We start from the raw sequence: 19290 nt of genomic DNA, 5'->3' as shown, positions 1-19290 counted from the left end.
GTCTCAGAGAAGTAATTGAAGCTGCACATTAATCTTGATGCAATTTCCAAACTATCTGGAGTTCAATGCTCCCGACAGGAAGTAGAAGACATTCAAGAGTTTTTCCAGGATTGGCTGTCCCACAAGATTCATGGTAAGACAAAGAGCCATGTCTCCGAGCCTACAGACCTCCCTGAGCATGTTAAAAATATAAATAAAAACATTCAAGTCCATGAAAGAACCAGTAGAAGAAGATGAAACCAGGAGAAAACCTTCTGCCAGAGAAGAAGAAGCATGACTGAGGTCCACAAACCTCTGGACCAACGTCCTCTGAGACCAAAGTGGACATGTTTGTCTTCTTGTCCAGAACCGTGTTTGGAGGAAACCAAATGCAGCATTTCAGAGGAAGTCCAGATCTAAAAACAAATAAAAGCCACGACCTTCAGACGTGAACGTCCATAAAAGCTCAGTGAGCTGAAGCAACGGTGGACAGGATGGACCAGAATTCCTCCAGAACCAGGAGACACCGATCAAGTCTCTACTCCTGCTGCTAAAGGTGGATCGGGTACTTAGCTTTCCCCACATGATTTCTTTCCTCTTGAAGCTTCATTCCTGTTAAATAAATCAGAGATCAGTTAAAAACTCATGCTGTTCGTCTGCGATCGGCTGATTTTTATTACATTTTTATACAAAAAAAAACAAAAAAAACACTGGAGACGAGTGTAAAGTGGATTCACACAAACAAAACGCACGAAACACAATAGAGTTCAAAAAATAAAGTTTAATGTTTATGTGCTGTATAACAAATAAAATATATTAGTGTTTAAAAAAAACTGGTGCATAACTGGGTGAAGCCTAATCTATCACTTTACAATAAACAGTGAGGGTGACGACATGCGTGTTTGAGCCCATCGGGTCAGAACTGTTCACCACCAGACCTCCAGGTCCGCCGGTCCGACCTCCAACAGTCTTTACATACAGTTACACTGCTCTGTGCACAAAAAGTGAGGGAATGTTTCCCAACGAGCTGCAGGTGACCCCCCCGCACCCCCAGTTGACGGACGTACAGTTACCAAGCACGTGACAAAAACGATGCATTTAGTCTGCAAACGGACTTATTACTCACATAAATATTGCATTGGTCTCTGAGTGAGGCTAAACTATGTTCAGGAAGCGGAGGGGGGGGGGTTCTGGAGCAAACAGATGTATTTACACGATGCGGAGAACACGTACAAACACTCAGCGGTCATGTTTCTACCTCTACACAGCAAGAACACGTCTGAAATCTGCACTGACGGCCATCACAGGTGGATTAAACACGATTAAGAGCTAAAGGCTAAAAGCAGGTTTTTATATACTCGACAAATTCACACAGTCGTATTTTTCTTTTCCTCGGTGACACTTAAAAGTTTTTGTCTCTACATACATAAACACTATTGACACCAAAAATTACAGCAAAGTTACACTGGACAAAGAAAACCCTGCTGGACAGATTAGGCTATGTTGTTATTTACAGGCCGCTGCTCCGTCACGTCTCCGCAGCAGGAACCGAACACACAAACCTGCAAGCTTCCACGCGTCGCCGGGGCTTCAGGGAGCTCGCTTCCACCTTTTCTGAAAAACACGCAAGCGTCTTTATCCCTGAAACGCTCCCCGACTGCAGATGCGGGGTTCTGCTCCAACAGCAGTGTTTTGCTAAATTACAAAGTGAAATGAAGCAATTAGCTCGGCCTCCGGCCCGCCGGCCCGGCCGTTCTGCCGGGACCGACGCCGGAGGTCCCGCTGCTACTCCACAACAAATCCTGTACATCCTCGTCGCAAATTACCTCCCATAAATATACACGAGACAAGAGCGTGGAAGGGGCGACCGCTCCCGCCTGTTCTGTTTGTCCCTTTGAAGCGAAAACACCGACTCTGAAAATAACCTGCTGCAGGGGCTGCACCTGAACTCTCTCCACATCACACTCTCAGTTCTTACTGCTAAGTGGCTGGATGTAAAGTTCCCTCCCCGTGGAGTTGATGCAGCTTCTTCTGAAAGTCAGAAGACATTACAGGAACATTAAAAATCCATTATGGATGTCTACATAATTCACCATCTGCTTCGGTGACGCTGACCTTTAGCTTTCAGACTAAACGCCACCAGCAGCATCGTAACATCCTCACAGCGAGAATATTCATCCGTGCCTCGTCGTCCCAACTGTCACTAAGCACAAAGAAGAGCTGAGGCTGATGGGAGACCGTTGGGTACGTCAACACTTGACCTCATGACCTAGAAAAGAATCAAGCGCTGCCTTTTCTTCTACTTGTGAAGGTATTTGTGACTGGGTCCATGAAGGAAACAGCACCACGGACAGCTCAACTCCTGAAACCAAACGCTAAAGCAACGCCAGCGTGGCTCCACCCCAGATCCTCCACCCGGAGGAGGAGAAGATGATGGTGCTTTGAGATGCTGCAGACTCCCTGAGTGGGTGTGGTTTAGCAAATATTCTATGGACGGTGTTAAATGTTGAAATTGACATGCATGGAGGTCGGAGATGTTCAACCTGGAGACCAGGAGATCTTGCAGGTGGTGGGGGAGTAAAAACAGCCAGATTAGACACAAACAGGGATAGATCCATGGAATCTGGTGGTGGAGTAGCGTGGGCAAAAGCTGAAGCTGTTTGGTTTCCTTAGACACGGAGCGAAGTACAAAAAATATAACAAGACCTTGAATTATAACTTATGCTGAAACCGTCTGAAGTGTCGCCAGGAGCAAAGCCGACGTTTCCGCTTCTAAACCCAGACCGGAGTTGAGATTCAGCCCCGGCAGTGCAGCCCGACCCCTGGCTGTCCACGGAAAGCAACGAAAGCGACTCCAGGCAGAGGTAAAGAGTTTACAGATGTCTCACTCCTAAACTACATGTACACGTGGTCAACACAAAGACCTGCAGAGCACTGAGGTTCTCTCGGCCAGCTCGCCAGGTGCTTTGGCAAATACTTTTCAAAAAGAAAAAAAGAAAAAAAGATAAAGTCAAAGAAAAATAAATGCTATTCATGAGGCAACGTCGGTTGTTAAGGCTCTACTGTGGCTGTGCTTGCTTAGTATCTATAGACGGGTAAGAACTGCATACTGTCAAGAGTGAGTAGAGTGAAGACGGGGGTCCGTGGTGAGGGAGGAGGCACTATGTGGAGTCTTCAGGCTCTGATTTGATGGTCTTCTTTTCTGCGTTGCTGGTCGATCGCTGTGACGTCCCATTTTCTGAAGGCACAGAGGGAGGTACAGGTAGAATCCTCAGTATAGAGGTTGATACAGTTTATATGGAATAAAACACAGCTAATGTAGATTTTCTGCTCTGGCCTGCTGGACTGTAGCATGTGGCTAACTCAGCTACTGTACATTGAATTAAACCTTCAGTTTAATGTCTATTTCACAGATTGTCTGACTGCACAGGCCAGAATGTTAGTTACCAACAAAATGAACCTGTAGGTTAAGATACACCGCTCTTTATATTAAAGAAGTTACTTCAACTCATCGTATCGGTTATAAATGTAGGTTAACACCAAACTTAAACCTGCTTGGTGAATATCAATATTCCTAATATGCGGTAAACACGTTTAACGAGGTTGCCTTGGACACGAGGAGGCGTGTTGTATCTTTCATACAGATTAAACGGAGCAAACAAAGTCACATGATGTTCGTATGTGACTTGGAGGTTTGAACGAACCTGTTGCTGGTGTTTTGGTCTCATCTGTGTTGTTGTTGTTGTTGTTGTTGTTGTTGTTGTTGTTGTTGTGGTTGTTGTGATTGTGGGTGTGGTGGCGCTTCAGCTCATTGGCCAGCTGCTTGCCCAGTGGGAGGTCTCCTTCCTGCATGTTCTGACTCACCACCCGCAGGTTGATCGGCCGTTCATCTGAAAGAAAAGGAACCATAAACGTACTGTTGAGCGTGTGTTAGCAGTAGGGATGGGCGGTATGGACTAAAAAATGTATCACAATCATTTCTGGCATTTATCCCGATAACGATAAAAATGACGATAAAAAAAATACCAATTCAACTCCACCTTTTCAACTATAAATCTATCTCGCTCTCAGATCCACCATGTTTGTTACACAAAAACATCATCAACGGGAATTTATCCTTCTTTCTTTCTTTCTTTCTTTCTTTCTTTCTTTCTTTCTTTCTTTCTTTCTTTCTTTCTTTCTTTCTTTCTTTCTTTCTTTCTTTCTTTCTTTCTTTCTTTCTTTCAGGCTCATTTCCTTCCTTCCTTCTTTTTTCCCTTCCTTCCTTCTTTCCTCCTGCTCTCTCCTTCCTTCTTCCCTTCCTCTTTTCTCCCTTCCTTCCTCCTTTCCTTGTTTTCTCCCTTCCTTCTCCCCTTTCCTTCCTTCCTTCCTTCCTTCCTTCCTTCCTTCCTTCCTTCCTTCCTTCCTTCCTTCCTTCCTTCCTTCCTTCCTTCCTTCCTTCCTTCCTTCCTTCCTTCCTTCCCATACGTTGTGCGTGGATTTAACACAGAACCATAATTCAGGCTTTACACAAAAACATCATCAACGGGAATTTATCGTTTTTACCGCAAGATGACAAGTTCTTATCGTGAGGAATTTTTTTGACGGTATATCGTGAACGGTAAAATATCGCCCATTCCTAGTTAGCGGCTTACGAGGTAACGTGCTCCGTCATTTCAGGGGTGTGACAGAAACTTCTGTGATGTCATCGATACGTTGTTTAACAGTGGCAGCAGCTGACTCCGCCCAACATCGGTTAATGTTGAAACTACATCTGAAACGAGGGCCGCTGGCGCTCCGATCCCCGTCATAGCCGTCCGTCGGCTAGCCGGGGTGTGGTTAAGTGGTGCATCACCATGGCAACCTCTGCTGGTATCACAACTTTTGATGTCAGGCAAGTTTTTGTTGAAGTGTTTTTGTTATTTCGCTTAAAAATTATGAAATACTTCTTAAAAAAATATAAGAAACAAGCATGACGAAGACGAAGAGACAGTAAAAGGGGCATAAAACAGAAACCAGCGGGGAGAGACGTTATAACGGAGGAGCAGAAGAAGAAATGACAAAGGACAGAGGGGAGTGTGGGGGGGCAAGAGGAAGAAAAAGGAAGAAAAGCATAGCAGAAGAGGGGGAGGAGAGAGAGAGAGCAGTAAACACAGAGAAAAAGGGAGAGAGCGAGAGAGAGACGCCCCCCTCCAGGCAACTGGCTGGAGGTAAACAGGCGTGGGCGCGATAATTACAGGTGCATTGTGGGATTTGCGGGAGCAGCAGTATAATGAGCTGTCGGGAGTGGGTGGGGGAGGAAAAAGGGATGAAAATGAGATGAGGCCTGGAGGAGAAGAAAGATCCTGAATAATGATGTGTCTTATTTCCTCCTGCCCCCCCCCCGTCTGAGTTTAAGAAGTCAGAGATGGAAACTTAGGTGACAGCTGCCGTGGCGAGGTGTGGAACATCTGCACCTATAGGTGCCGTTTCCATCCACGCTGCTGCATCCTGTGGCATTTACGACATGAAACGCGTCTGAAAACTGGAGCTGTTTGACGTTTTTAACCCTCGAACCCTCTGCAACGAGACGAGCGGCTGCCTGCTTTCTCCTGACTGGACACAGGGGGCAGCAGAGAGTTAAACGGATGTTTAAAATGTCAGCTTGGAAGATGTTTCTGTAGTAAAGTCCAGATTCTGATGAAATACTGCTATGATACTGCTCCCGTTAAAGTCGTTGATAAAGATGGACATATTTAATTACCGAGTACGACTGATAACATATCCAGAAAAGTGAGTTATCTTTTATATGCGTACTTTGTGTCAAGCATTATTTCTGTGTAAAAGAAACTTTATTGATGCATTCAAAGAAAGAAGACAGCCGAGCGGTTTGGACCTTACCGTCCCTGCCGGCGTCGGCGCCGTTGGTGTTCTGGGCGTCGTTGAGGTACTTGAGCGCGGCGGGGGGGATCCTCCAGTCCAGAGCCTGGAGTCGCTCCTGCACGGCGGCATCCTGCAAGATCTCCATCTGCCTCGCCAGCAGACGCTCCAGCTGCATCTGACGGACACAGAGGATTCAAAATGAGAACGTCTGCCTGTCTTCTGGATCCGGACCAGTGCAGTTTAAACCTGAAACGCATAAAACGCCTCGTTTTAATCCGAACTTTCCTTCCTGATGACAAAACTGTGATCAAACCTGGAGGTCGACCTGCACATTTTCTAAATCTGCTTGTCTAAGACAGAGGCCTGGACTCAAGAGGCAGGAGCTAAACGAAGCGTCTCACACAGAAACGCACGGAATAAGAAATATAGAAAACGACGAAGACACGTAAACATCTTCCTTATGATCTGAGCTCTTTGATGCTGATGAAGTGAATGTTTGAAAACATCTGCTCGGATCTATTTCCAGCATGAACGACGAGCTTAACATCTGAATAAAACTACTGACGGTGAGCAGATGCAGATGCAGACACTTGTGAAGGTTTTAAGACCTTTTCAAGACCTCACCTGAACAGATTTTCCTCAGCAAACAAATGGTTTTAAAAACATGCAAATATGAGCACCAACTTGTGGAATATGGTATCTAAAGGTGTTTTTTTTCAGTATTGGACCTTTTCATGCGTTATTCATATTTTTAAGAGTCTCCATAAATAACTATTATGTCTTTTAAAGTCTCTACGAAATCCACTTGGATGACTTTAAACTATCTCTGCAGTCGTTTACGCGTCTAAAGTTTGGAAAGTGAAGACAATAAATGACAGGAGGACTGCAAGGGCGTCCGGCTGAGGCGTGCAAGTCGAGTCTCCGGCGCCTAAATCACTTCCTCCGCTGCGTCGACGCAGCCGTGAAATCTCCTCAATGAGATTCACCAGAGAAATCCCATCAGCCTGACAGGTGGAACTCCAGCACAGCAACGGATGCAGCAGAATACACACTCTGCTCTGTGTGCCTGCGTGTGCACGTGTCATGTCCACTAACGGCCCCGTCTGATCACAGCTTCAGTGCTTTGTCTTGTTTTTTAATAATTTATGCATCAAACATATTTTCCGTTATAAAACAGTCGCCTTCACAGCTGCACGAGAGACTACTTTCAGTGGCGGATGAATCCATATTTGGTTAAATCTGACGTGCACACAAGTTGGTTGATTTTCCAACTGGAATCCCGTCAGCTCGGTTTGAAGTCATTGTTTGATTGAGTGGAGTAAAAGTTGAAGAACAGATGAGGAAAGTTCAGCCAATCACGCCGCCAGAGGTGTTGTACGTTTGGTTGACATCAGAGTTTAATGAAACAATTCTGATGTCAACTCTTAGTGGTTGAGGTGCCCTGATGTTGTGATGTTCTGCAGGACCTACCTGCAGGCTGCGGCCCACCGTCTCCTCCCCCTTGGACTTGGCGCAGGCCAGCTGCTCCCGGAGCATCTCCTGCCTCATGTGGATGGCCTGCAGCGCCTCCTGGATGTCGAAGAAGTTCTCCTGAAGGATCACAGAGACAGCACAGTCACATCTCTGAGGTTTTTTTCAGCCTGAGGTTAATGTCTTTGGATGCTCTGAATGGTATTTTCTCTAAGTTTCATGTTTTTCCTGCGAAGGAAATTTGAAATAATCGGCAGAGAGCGAGCGTGTGGTTTGTGTCTGGATGAGGCACGTGATGGACCGTAATGAGCTGGGACCGATCCAGCTCACCCCCGTAACTCTACAGGATTAAAACAGCTGATGATTGATGGATGGATGGATGGATGGATGGATGGATGGATGGATGGATGGATGGATGGATGGATGGATGGATGGATGGATGGATGGATGGATGGATGGATGGATGGATGGATGGATGGATGGATGCAGAGATAGATGGATGGATGGATGGATGGATGGATGGATGGATGGATGGATGGATGGATGGATGGATGGATGGATGATGGATGGATAGATGGATGCAGGGATTGATGGATGATGGCTGGATGGATGGATGCAGAGATGGATGGATGCAGAGATGGATGGATGGATGCATGGGTGGAATGATGGATGGATGCATGGATGATGGATGGATGGATGGATGGATGGATGGATGGATGGATGGATGGATGGATGCAGAGATAGATGGATGGATGGATGGATGGATGCAGAGATAGATGGATGGATGGATGGATGGATGCAGAGATAGATGGATGGATGGATGGATGGACGGATGCAGAGATAGATGGATGGATGGATGCAGAGATGGATGGATGGATGGATGGATAGATGGATGCAGAGATGGATGGATGATGGATGGATGCCGAGATGGATGGATGCAGAGATGGATGGATGGATGGATGGATGGATGCAGAGATAGATGGATGGATGGATGGATGGATGGATGGATGCAGAGATAGATCGATGGATGCAGAGATGGATGCATGGATGGATGCAGAGATGGATGCATGGATGGATGGATGGATGGATGGATGCAGAGATGGATGGATGGATGGATGGATGCTGAGATATATAGATGGATGGATGGATGGATGGATGCAGAGATATGGATGGATGGATGGATGGATGGATGGATGGATGGATGGATGGATGGATGGATGGATGGATGGATGGATGGATGGCAGAGAGCCTGAAGGTTAAATGTGTTTAACAATCGGTGTAATTAGTGCCACGGCTGCGCCAAGTGGCATGCCTCCTCCATAGCTATGCAATAGCAATGGAGGAGCAGTGCCTCTTGGTGCACGTTTTTGCGCAACGTGCAAAAACGTGCGCTTTTAGCGCCATCTGGAACGCATTGGGAGAACTTTGGGGCCTCACCACTCGCACACCGTTACTCGAAAAACTCTGAACCGATTTAGAAAGTTGTAGGCCCTGAATTTAACTACAGTCCTGTGGATTCTCAGAGTGATTGCACAAATGGTTTTTGCACGAAGTGCAAAAACATTTCCAAATTTCCAAACTAATGGGGAACTAATTTTCCCATGTATATGTATGCCCCCATTCAAAGCAGATGGGAAAATGTTGAGAAAAAAGACAAAATTCACCTTTTTTCTAAATCACCTATCTCTCTCATACTTGCACGTAGAACTGTCCTTCAAACTTCAAAACGGAGGAAAACTCTTCTCTCTCCAAACCTGAAACAGTTTTTTCCTAAGATGTACACTTTTCAAGATATGAGCGCTCAAGCAAGGACTGGAAATCACTTTTTTGTCAAATTTAGAGTGGAGCTCTCATTTTTTAGAGTGGGAGGGACAGTAAAAAAATTACCTTAATCTTTATTTGTAACTCGAGCTCACGGCCGAACCGTGAAAGCTAGAAAGATAATTTTTGGTCAGAATGTAGACATAGATGTTGGGATTAATAGAATTTGACTTTGACGGGCGGGGTATGCACAAAATTTTAACGGGGAGGCTAAAGCGGCACAAATTCCTGCCTCGGTCTCCATTCACTGTAATGTAATCAAAAGTTTTCTTAAAAAAAATCTCACTTTGTTTTCGCACTGCCGTTACTAACACATTTTAAGGAATATCTGAATAAATCTGAATCTGTCGGATTCTGTGTCTCTCACGATGTCTTTGTTTTTCTGCTAGGAGCTATGGTTTTCTCACAAATCGTTATATGCGTACTTTGTGTCGTTACCAGAGTTATTTGAGAACTTGTCACAAGGCAAAATCTGGGGTTTTCTCACAGCCAACCCGGAACCTTCCTCATGTCGAGGTTCTTGTTGCCCATAGCAACCAGAGCACAGCTGCTGAGTCATTGCCTGAGCCAGAACTGGTCACATGACTCAGTCAGTACAGACTTCATATACTTTAACCTGGAAAATGGAGAAATCTGAACCCTGACCTTTTGACCTTAGATGATCACCAGTCCTGCTGGGAACCGGTTCATGGGATATATATATATATATATATATTATTATTATATATATAAATATATACATTTGTATATTATATATACAAATTAGCCCCGCCCCTTCTTCTGATTGGCCGATAAGTTATAGTCCAATATCTTTTGAATGGTTTGACATAGAGAGTCATGGGTGGTGTCATTGGACTCTGTATTGAGTCCTTGACCTTCATTGGTGCAAATTAGCCCCGCCCCTTCTTCTGATTGGTTGTCTCTATTTTCTGTTATAACTTTTGAATGGTTTGACATAGTAATAATCCTGTGTGGTGTCATTGGACTTAGTTTTGAGTCCTTCACCTTTATTGCTTGCAAAATGCAATAATGTACACAAATGGGCAGCAGCCTGCCGTGGCACTCTCGAAATTTCTGCGAGGAAATTGTCTAGTTATAGTTCTTCTCCTGCGTAATGGCCGACACCGCGGCTCCTTTGATCCTGGACGTGACAGGACTCTCCTTGTTCCTGCCGAGCGAGTGTGAGCGGGAACTCCCCACATCCAGCGGCTCAGAGCAGCTTCGGTGAGCAGGTGTGGGTTCATCTGCGGCCCCCGCAGAGCTGGAGGCCGCCACATGTTCTCCATCACGCTCCACTCTCTGAGAGGTTCATTCAAAGAGGCGTCGGGAGGGAATGCTGACTGATGGCTTTGTGCTCCGCTGCTGCTCTGAACTTCTGCTCTGAACTTCTGCTCTCCCATTACAGAGGAGCACCATCTATGTCTCTGAACGCCGGGAATGAGCCAATCACCAGCTTCGGCATCGGTACGTGCAGCCGGGACGACAAACCTACAGAGTCTGGTGACTTTAATCAAGACGGAAAAGGTTCTAATCTGATATGTGACGAAAAGTGACTCCAAAACCTGGATGCTGGCACGATGATAAAGTGTTTACTTCATGTGAGCGGAGAGACGGCGAGAGACACCGAGAGAAACAGCAAGATACCAAGAGAAACAGAGAGACCGAGAGGGACCGAGAGACACAGAGAAGGGCCATGGCGGTCTAACGTCTGATAAGTGGTTGGATGAGAGCTGCAGACTCTACCTCTGTTTTAATCCGTTTAGGAGACGGTTCGTCTCTGTCCCCACAGCGAGACCTGCAGACAAACGACAGGAAATTAACTTCAGCCTCCAAAATCCAGTTATCTTCTTGTTTTAACAGTAGTTAATGAAACGTTAGCAGAAAACAGGCAGAAAACAGGCAGAAACATGCAGAAAACACGTAGAAACAGGCAGAAACAGGCAGAAAACGGCAAAAACAGGCAGAAACAGGAAGAAAACAGGCAGAAATGTGCTTCCAGCAGACAGAAGTCCAGTTTGTGCTCATGTCCAGTGTGAGCTGGGCTCTTACTTGCTGGTGCGGTAGGTGTACTTGTAGGTGACCTCTCTGGAGATCTGCCGGGCCAGGCCGAACAGCTCGTCTCTGCGCGTCAGCAGCGCCATGTCCCTCATGCAGAGCTGCGCCGCCGCCTCGTTCACCGTCAGCTGCAGTCACACACACACACACGAGTCAGCGCACGCACACACACACACGAGTCAGTGCGCACGCGCACGCACACACACACGAGTTAGCGCGCACGCGCACACACACACACACACACACACACACACACACACACACACACACACACACACACACACACACACACACACACACACACACACACACACACACACACACACACACACACACACACACACACACACACACACACACACACACACCTCGTGCAGCGTCAGGTGCTTGCCGTCCCTCCTCTTGGAGTCGAACCGCCCGTAGATGGCGCTGTACTTGCGGACCTCGTCCTCCCTGCGCGGGTCGTCGTCGCTCATCTCGAAGATGTGTCCAATCATCTTGGCCAGCTTCTTGTTGGTCTTCAGCTGCTCTCGGACCTCCGCCGGGTCCGTCTTGGGGAGCCCGGGCGCCATCCTGTCCACGCACTCCAGCACGGACTGGACGGCGGCGGCGTCCAGAGCCTCCAGCGCGTCGCGCGGCGAGGACGGCGAGCCCAGGTCGGACGGCGACAGGCTGTGCTCGCTGTCGTTGCTGTGGCCCGACCAGAAGCGGGCCTCGCTGCCTCCCTGCAGGGGCGACCCGGCCGACACCTTGTCCCTGGCCACGTCCAGCTTGCCCGGGTCGGAGCAGGCAGCGGCCACGGCCTTGGCCTTGGCGCTGGCGGTGCCGGCGCGGTCCTGGGCCCGGTCCAGCAGCGTGGGCGAGCCCTCGGGCAGCTTGTAGACGGGGATGCTGCACACGGGCAGCGATGTGAGCGGCTGGTTGAAGATGGCCGGGTTGGTGACCCAGTCGCGCAGCGCCTTCTGCAGGCGCCGCACGTGCAGGGGCTTGCTGGCCATGCCCACTAGCGCCATGATCTCCAGGAACTCCTCCTCGCCGGCCTCGCACAGCTGCTGCACGTCGTCGCCGCCCTGCTGGATGAAGGCTTCGTAGTAGTAGAGCAGGTTGGCCCGCTGCAGGATCCGGTAGAGCTGCAGCTCCCCCAGCGTCCGTGGCAACACCGCCGCCATGCCTGAACACAGAACACCAGAGTGAATGGGGGGGGGGGAGTAGTGATGTTTCTGTCAGCCTGTTTCAGTTTTAGTTTTAGTCCAGTCTTTGGGTCCAGCTTTCATTTTAGTTGTATTAGTTTTAGTCACGTTCATTCTCCTTTTAGTCGTGTCAAGTTCCAGTCGACTAAAAGTCTGAGCATTTTAGTCAGAATTGTCCAGGACCATTTTAGTCTAGTTTTAATCAAAGATTGTATTTAGTCAAACCCATTTTACAATTCAAACAAGGTTATCTTATTATTTATATCGTTACCTTATAGACTCAAGAATACGTTCATTCCAGATACAGAACGCTCTAATTTGAGTTTACAACATATTTATTTTTCTGCATTTCTCCCTGTCTTTTTCTTTTTCAACGACACATTGGGTTTTCTTTTCCACGTCCATGTAGGAAAGTGTATCCAAATATGGATCTTCTTCTTCTCCCCCCCAGAGCAGATCCCCACGTTTCTCTATGTAACTTTGTTTTTAATGGACGTGAACCTAGAGCTCTGTGTTAACGGCATCAGCCTCTAACTCTGCAGCTGCATCTTCTGGATCTGATTCCCCGCTGCAGCGACTGGATTGAGGACTAACGTCACCCAGCAGAACTAAACCAGAGAAACTACTGAAAACATGGACATTAAACCAGAGGAAACTACTGAAAACATGGACATTAAACCAGAGAAACTACTGGAAACATGGACATTAAACCAGAGGAAACTACTGAAAACATGGACATTAAACCAGAGAAACTACTGAAAACATGGACATTAAACCAGAGAAACTACTGGAAACATGGACATTAAACCAGAGAAACTACTGAAAACATGGACATTAAACCAGAGAAACTACTGAAAACATGGACATTAAACCAGAGAAACTACTGAAAACATGGACATTAAACCAGAGAAACTACTGAAAACATGGACATTAAACCAGAGAAACTACTGAAAACATGGACATTAAGGATCTTTGGTAGAACATTTGGTCTCGTTTGGTCAACGAAAATGAAGAAACATTTTAGCAGAGTTTTTATTTTGTAATCTACATTTTAGTCTCGTTTTTATTCCTCTACGATATTGCATTATATATTTAATTATCGTTATCGTCACATGACCAGCATTTTTGCTGCGTCTCGTTTCTTTTTACTCAGGTGATAAAGGTTCGTTGACGACGATATTTAGTCATGATTTTGACGAAATTGACGAAAGCAGCTTTAGTGGAGAGGGCTCTGAAGGCACCTAAGTCACCTAGTTCTGCCTCAAAGGTGAAAATCAAAAGTTGCAGAACTCATCAAACATTTCAATATCAGATAAAGATCCTCCTGCTGAGCAGCTCGTCCTTCACGGAGGACAAACGGAGGTCCGTTTACTCAGAGAAGTTCTGGTCTCGGCTCTTAAGGTGATTAAATTATGATCTCATGATAAATACGCAGAGATGGAGATAAACGTACTTGAATCGTTTGATTTATTTAGTTTTAATTTCAGGAAGGTGGGTGAGCTCCAGCCGAGCGTGAAATGTGCTAATTAGATTTAAGATCTCTTCTACGGTGGTGTTTTCTCCGTAAGAGATAACTCAAACTGTTTTTATTTTCACTGTTGACTAAACAGAAACAGGTTTTCTTCCATAAAGAAGTGGCGACTGCTTGAAATTCACTTTTTCTTGAGTGGAATAGGAGGGTTACGTGCGTTTGACAACAGCAGAACCCTCCACATCAACTATAATTCACTCGTTTCATTTGTTTAAAGTACAAATGTGTTTATATGAAGAAGATTTGACTCCCAACATTTTGATGACTATTTATTTAATTAAGTGCCTGAAACGGCAGGAAACACGGATCACATTGAAGATTTTAAGATTTTAAGCTTTTGGAGCACTGATCTGTCAGTCGCTCAGCGTTCAGTCTCCTCCTAAGAAGCGCAGAAACAGTCGGATACATCTGCGTCTCCTGTCACTTGCTACCTTGAACTGAGAGAGCACAAGCCCGGCTCACAAACAGGCTTGTGTGTTCCATGGAGCCGAGGCCCCGCGGAGGCCCCGCTCACAGAGGAGTGGCCGTCAGCAGGCCCGGCTTGCTGGGAGGACCACATGCCTCTCTCCACCCCTGCAGGATGTGTAGGCGGCGGGCTCGCCTCACCCAGAATAGGCCCAGAGAGCCAGGCAGGCGTCAGCTTGGCCTGACCGAGTCGGGAAAATGACAAAGACAAAAGCTGCCTGAGACTGGAGTCCACGCCCACGCGGCGAGCGAGCGAGGCGGGTTGTGAGCGCTTCGAGGTGGAGCCCTCATCAGCCTCTCATCTTCACTACACCACCAACACTCAGTCTTCTTATCACATCTGCACCGCGTTCTTCCTCACAACCAACCAAAAGCTGGACCTCGGCGAGGCAGCTGCTGCTGATTCAGACGTCTCACCACACGCTCACGTCCTCTCCTGCTCCGCTCCGCTTCATTCATACAAAAGTTGAAGATCTAAATGCTTGGATGAAATGTGACCAAGCATTGGGGTCAGAGGTCCAGGTGTGATTCCCATCAGCCAATAGGGGCGAGTCTAACAGACATCCAACTGTGGAAACGTTTCTCAAACAGCTGCACTGTGTGCTTTTCAAAATAAGAGCTGTCTGGTGCTTTATTTTGTTTCTTACTCTTTATGTCCCATTTCAAATAACAAAAGCCTAAATATCATGCCAACATCGTGTTACTAACTCTGTCAGACCGGTTGTGTTGCGTTTTTATATGTGTGTCTAAATGTTTTCATTATTATCTCTTTCTACATTTTAAACACTTTGATAGCAGCTTTTAAAGCTGTTAGAACGTTACTCCTCATGTTGAAGCCACAGCGGGTCAGCAGGTCTCCACCCCCCCCACCCGGGTCTCTACCCCCCACCCGGGTCTCCACCCCCCCCCACCCGGGTCTCTACCCCCCCACCCGGGTCTCCACCCCCCCACCCGGGTCTCCACCCCCAACCCGGGTCTCCACCCCCAACCCGGGTCTCCACCCCCCCACCCGGGTCTCCACCACCCACCCACATCCTACTGAAAGCAGCCCAGAAACACTTTCCCTCCCATCTGAAGGATTATCTGGTGACCTTTAGCAGGTGTCGTCCACCTCCTGTCCCGACTGATGGAAACAACCTGAACCCTCGTCTTTCACGACAACCACATAGTATTTAAGGGCTTTTTAACTCTGGTATACAAATAAACCTTAACGATGACTTCCTAAAGCTACAATAAACTTAAACAAAACACGTAGTGTTACTTCAGGCTCAGATTTCCAGGATTTCTTCACTTAATGTTCCTGCCAGCGCAGGGGGCGGGGCTACGTCTGTGGCTCCGCCCCCAAGCAAAAGTGTTAAATCCATGTTAGAGAAGGCGTACTTTTTAATTTCCTTGTGGCATTCTGGCAAAAGATTCCTGCTGGAAATTAAAAAAGGCCAAATCATGCCTTCTCTAATTAAATAAAAGTAAAAAAATGTTCAAATTAAAGCTCTCGTGTGAAAGTTTAGGGGTGCCAACTGACTGCAGCCAAAAGAAACAAGAGCAGTTAATCTTTTATGAGTCATTTTGACATTTTTTTGATGGTCCCGTTGTTGTTGAGTCTGCTGCAAAAAACACAAGCAGCAAAACAAAAGAGGAAGTGCAGGTATTGTGAATAAGAGCTGGAAAATAAGCCTAACCATCACTCGCAGAACATGAAACGCCACTTAGAGAACATTAGCATGAACGGTGAAAACATGTAGGCTTGCTCTTCCTCCTTCGCTGGAGATCAGCGCTCATGTTGTGGGGAAACATCAAACGCAAAGTGTTTGCAATACATACATATAATTATGACTGCAGTTATTACTGAAATAATCAGTTTTAAGGGCAAAAAGGTCAACTTCCCTTCATTTGTGTCTAAAATTGGATCAGTTGATTCTTTGAACTGAAGGTTTAAGGTTTCTGAATCATGTTTTCTGGGAAATCATGTTCATGTGTGTTATTGAAAGGCTGCAGCTGTACGAACAGAATCGAGCTGGTGTTTTCCTGCCATTCCTGCGGGGGAACGTCACTTCCTGGCTGCAGGGGGACGGCAGGTAAACCGAACATCTCAGGTCTGGAGACGAGAACAGACCACATCTCCAAAGATGGATGCTGTCAGATCATCACCCGTCTGCTCCGACGCTCCCAGACCTCCACCCGTCTGCTCCGACGCTCCCAGACCTCCTACCGGTTCCACCTCAGCAGATACGAGCGGCTGACGGTAGGTTTGGCCTTTTCACCTGACAGGTGAGGCACTGCAGCTGGAATCTGCAGCTGGAATCTGCAGCTGGAATCTGCAGCCGTCCAGCAGCAGCCCTCTCACAGGTGGGAATCCTTTCATTTCACTCTGATTCAGATGGGACTTTCCCCGTTTTCCTCCATGTGGAAGCAGTTGTAGATGTGTGATGAGTCCGAACCGTTGACCACACATCAGAATCATGACAAATGCAAAGTGGCTGTTATTAAAAGTGTCTCTACAGCAGCTAAAAATAGGAGCACAGATGAGATATGAACTCAGATTGGACATGCAGGAGGTTTCCTGCTCCAACTTGTCTGTGTTTAATGAAGAATTCACCGTGATCCTCCTGCCGTCTCACCTCCTCTTATCCAATAACCTGTAATCCTGCAGACCAGCTTCACTGGGTCTCACTGGTTTCTGCTGTTTTCCTGCTACTCTACCAGCTCTGGAGCGCTCACGTCATCTGATGCTTTGACTTGTGTTTATCTCCGTCTTATATCCGTTTGCAACCTTAGGGTGTCTGTCTGGCAGACTTAAAAACAACCAACCTCTCTATCATCAACCTTCGGAGAGTTTCAGCGCGCACTTGCTGACTTTCCATCTCATTGGGACTCGTTTCCCCGCAGATTCCTGCAGGAGGACGCGCGTCCCCGGAGGGACGTGCGGGTTAAACCCGGGTCGAGCTGAGCCTTACCTGCTGGGTTGTCCCTTTGGTCCTTCCTGGTCCGGATCCTCGTCCTCTCGTCCTCCTTCCTCTTCTCTCTTCTCTTCACTGTTTGCAAACACAAACCCTGGAGTCACTGTGTGCGCAAAGAAACCCGACACACACACAAAAAAAGGAAATCCCGCACCGGGAGCGCTGCGCGTAAAATTCAAAATCTAGTGTCGGAAAGAACAATTTAAAAAAAAAAAGAATAAAAGAAAAAAAGAAATGACTGCTGGGACATAAAAGGAGCTTTCTTCTTTTGGTCTAACGCGGCGGAGCTCGTCTCAGTCTCCCTCTGGAAACTTTTTGTTGACAGAAACGAGAAGAAAAGCGCTGATTATCAGAGAAAAGCCGCTGACCTTCGTGCGTCTTCTGGTGCGTCTTTTCCCTCCAAGTGTGTGTTGCGTGTGAGTGTGTGAGTGTGTGAGTGAGTGAGTCTGAGCGACTCCTCTGCACTCTCCGCCGACGTCAAACCGCATGGAGTTGAGTGTGCGCACTTCCGTCTGCGCTGCCAAAATAAGAGCACCGCTGATGCGTAAAAGGCTCGTAAACCATCAGAGTGAGTGAAATAGTGAGTGAAATAAAAGAAATAAATAACAAATTCAGACTTAACAAACAATTCAATAACAAGTTAGCAAGAAAACTCTTTGGATCACATGATACATAAATAATACGGCATAAGTGAAAAGTTCAACATATTACTTAAAGGAGACCTATTATGGCAACTAATACCTATTTTAAACAGGCCTTGAATGTCTTAAAAACAAGCTTTTGATTGTTTTTGCTAAATAAATTAGAAATTCAGCCTCTGAGCCATGTCTTTATCTTCCCATTCTCTAACCTCATTATCTATGCAGGATTCTGAGTGGGCGGGGCTATGATAATGAGGCTCTGTGCTGATTGGCTGCCTGAATGACGCGATACACCACTACGGAAAAACGAAAACCAAAGCATGCATCCTGGCAGAGACAGAAAATGAAAATATGACAAAATGACCCATGTGATCTGACCTTAATATGACTCAGTCAGTACGTACACATGCAGCGATTCAACATGGTTGCAGATCTGATCAGATAATGACATGCAGAAGATTGGATCAACTTGTCTGATCACACATGCTGTTCTGAGATCAGACTGAATCAGATTGAATAAGCCACTTTGCCTAAAGAGACTTTTCCAGCCGGCTTTTCCAGCTTTTCACACCGGCCGTTCAAAGTGAAGCCTGATTTATGGCTCCGCGTTAAATCGACGCAGAGCCTACGCCGTAACGTATGCGGCGAAGCGCACCGTACGTGTGCACCGTACGTGTGCACCGTACGTGTGCGTCGCCGCATAACCTACGGCGTAATCTCTGCGTTGGTGTTACGTGGAACCATAAATCAGGCTGCAGCGGCGTGTGAGCGGCGGATGACTGAGAGGGAGAAGAGTTTCTCCAGTAGTGGCGCCGGCCAAGTTTTGCCACAGTTTGCAGATGGATTGTTGATGCGTGGGCTAACGTGTCTGCTGGGATTATTTTGCGAGCTTTTGCAAAAGCGTGCATTTCCGAGGCGCCGCGCGGCACGGAACGTGACTCTGACAGCGAGGAATCCGGACTGGCACAGCTGATTTAGCGCAGCTCTTTAATGCAGAAACAGAGGATGAGACTTAATGGGTTTGATTAATGTAAAAACTGAAATAAAGTAGCCTACAATCAAACAAAGTTTTGCTCCCGCTGTATTTTTAAATACGCACACTCCTGTGCTTGTGTGTGTGTGTGTGTGTGTGTGTGTGTTCTTGTGTGTGTGCCGTTTCGGTCGGTGCGCCGTGTGTGTTTTAAATACAGAAATGACACAAGACTGAGGCTATGCCTTTCCACACGGCGCCCGTATGGTCGCGAAAATACAGTATTTATATATGAAATGTCAGAATAGGAAATATTTTGACGACACCCCTGAAGCAGTCAGACGACACCCCAGGGTCCTACTACTGAGCA

The 19290-nt window shown here is 46.8% G+C and overlaps 1 protein-coding gene across 1 annotated transcript; it reads right to left on the bottom strand.

Annotated features, from left to right (window-relative positions):
- Positions 1–740: 740 nt before the first annotated feature.
- On the bottom strand, positions 741–17780 carry nab1b (NGFI-A binding protein 1b (EGR1 binding protein 1)). Its single transcript, XM_061715724.1, has 9 exons — positions 17678–17780; positions 17307–17384; positions 11535–12337; positions 11161–11294; positions 10855–10906; positions 7291–7410; positions 5839–5995; positions 3684–3869; positions 741–3217 (listed from the first exon to the last, which is right to left on the bottom strand). Exons 3-9 carry the CDS (start codon positions 12333–12335, stop codon positions 3141–3143), a joined length of 1527 nt encoding a protein of 508 aa, XP_061571708.1. The 5' UTR covers positions 12336–12337; positions 17307–17384; positions 17678–17780; the 3' UTR covers positions 741–3140.
- Between the last annotated feature and the right edge of the window lie 1510 nt (positions 17781–19290).

This window comes from Cololabis saira, chromosome 24, assembly GCF_033807715.1.
Source record: "Cololabis saira isolate AMF1-May2022 chromosome 24, fColSai1.1, whole genome shotgun sequence".
In the NCBI taxonomy this organism is placed as follows: Eukaryota; Metazoa; Chordata; class Actinopteri; order Beloniformes; family Belonidae; genus Cololabis; species Cololabis saira.
This window is presented reverse-complemented; position numbering and strand designations above follow the sequence as displayed.

Coding starts and splice junctions, on each gene's coding strand:
- nab1b (XM_061715724.1), bottom strand. CDS start 12,335: ATGGCGGCGGTGTTGCCACGGACGCTGGGGGAGCTGCAGCTCTACCGG. Junction 11,295..11,534: donor AGCACCTGACGCTGCACGAG/GTGTGTGTGTGT, acceptor GTGTGACTGCAG/CTGACGGTGAACGAGGCGGC. Junction 3,870..5,838: donor CGCCGACGCCGGCAGGGACG/GTAAGGTCCAAA, acceptor CTTTTCTTTCAG/ATGAACGGCCGATCAACCTG.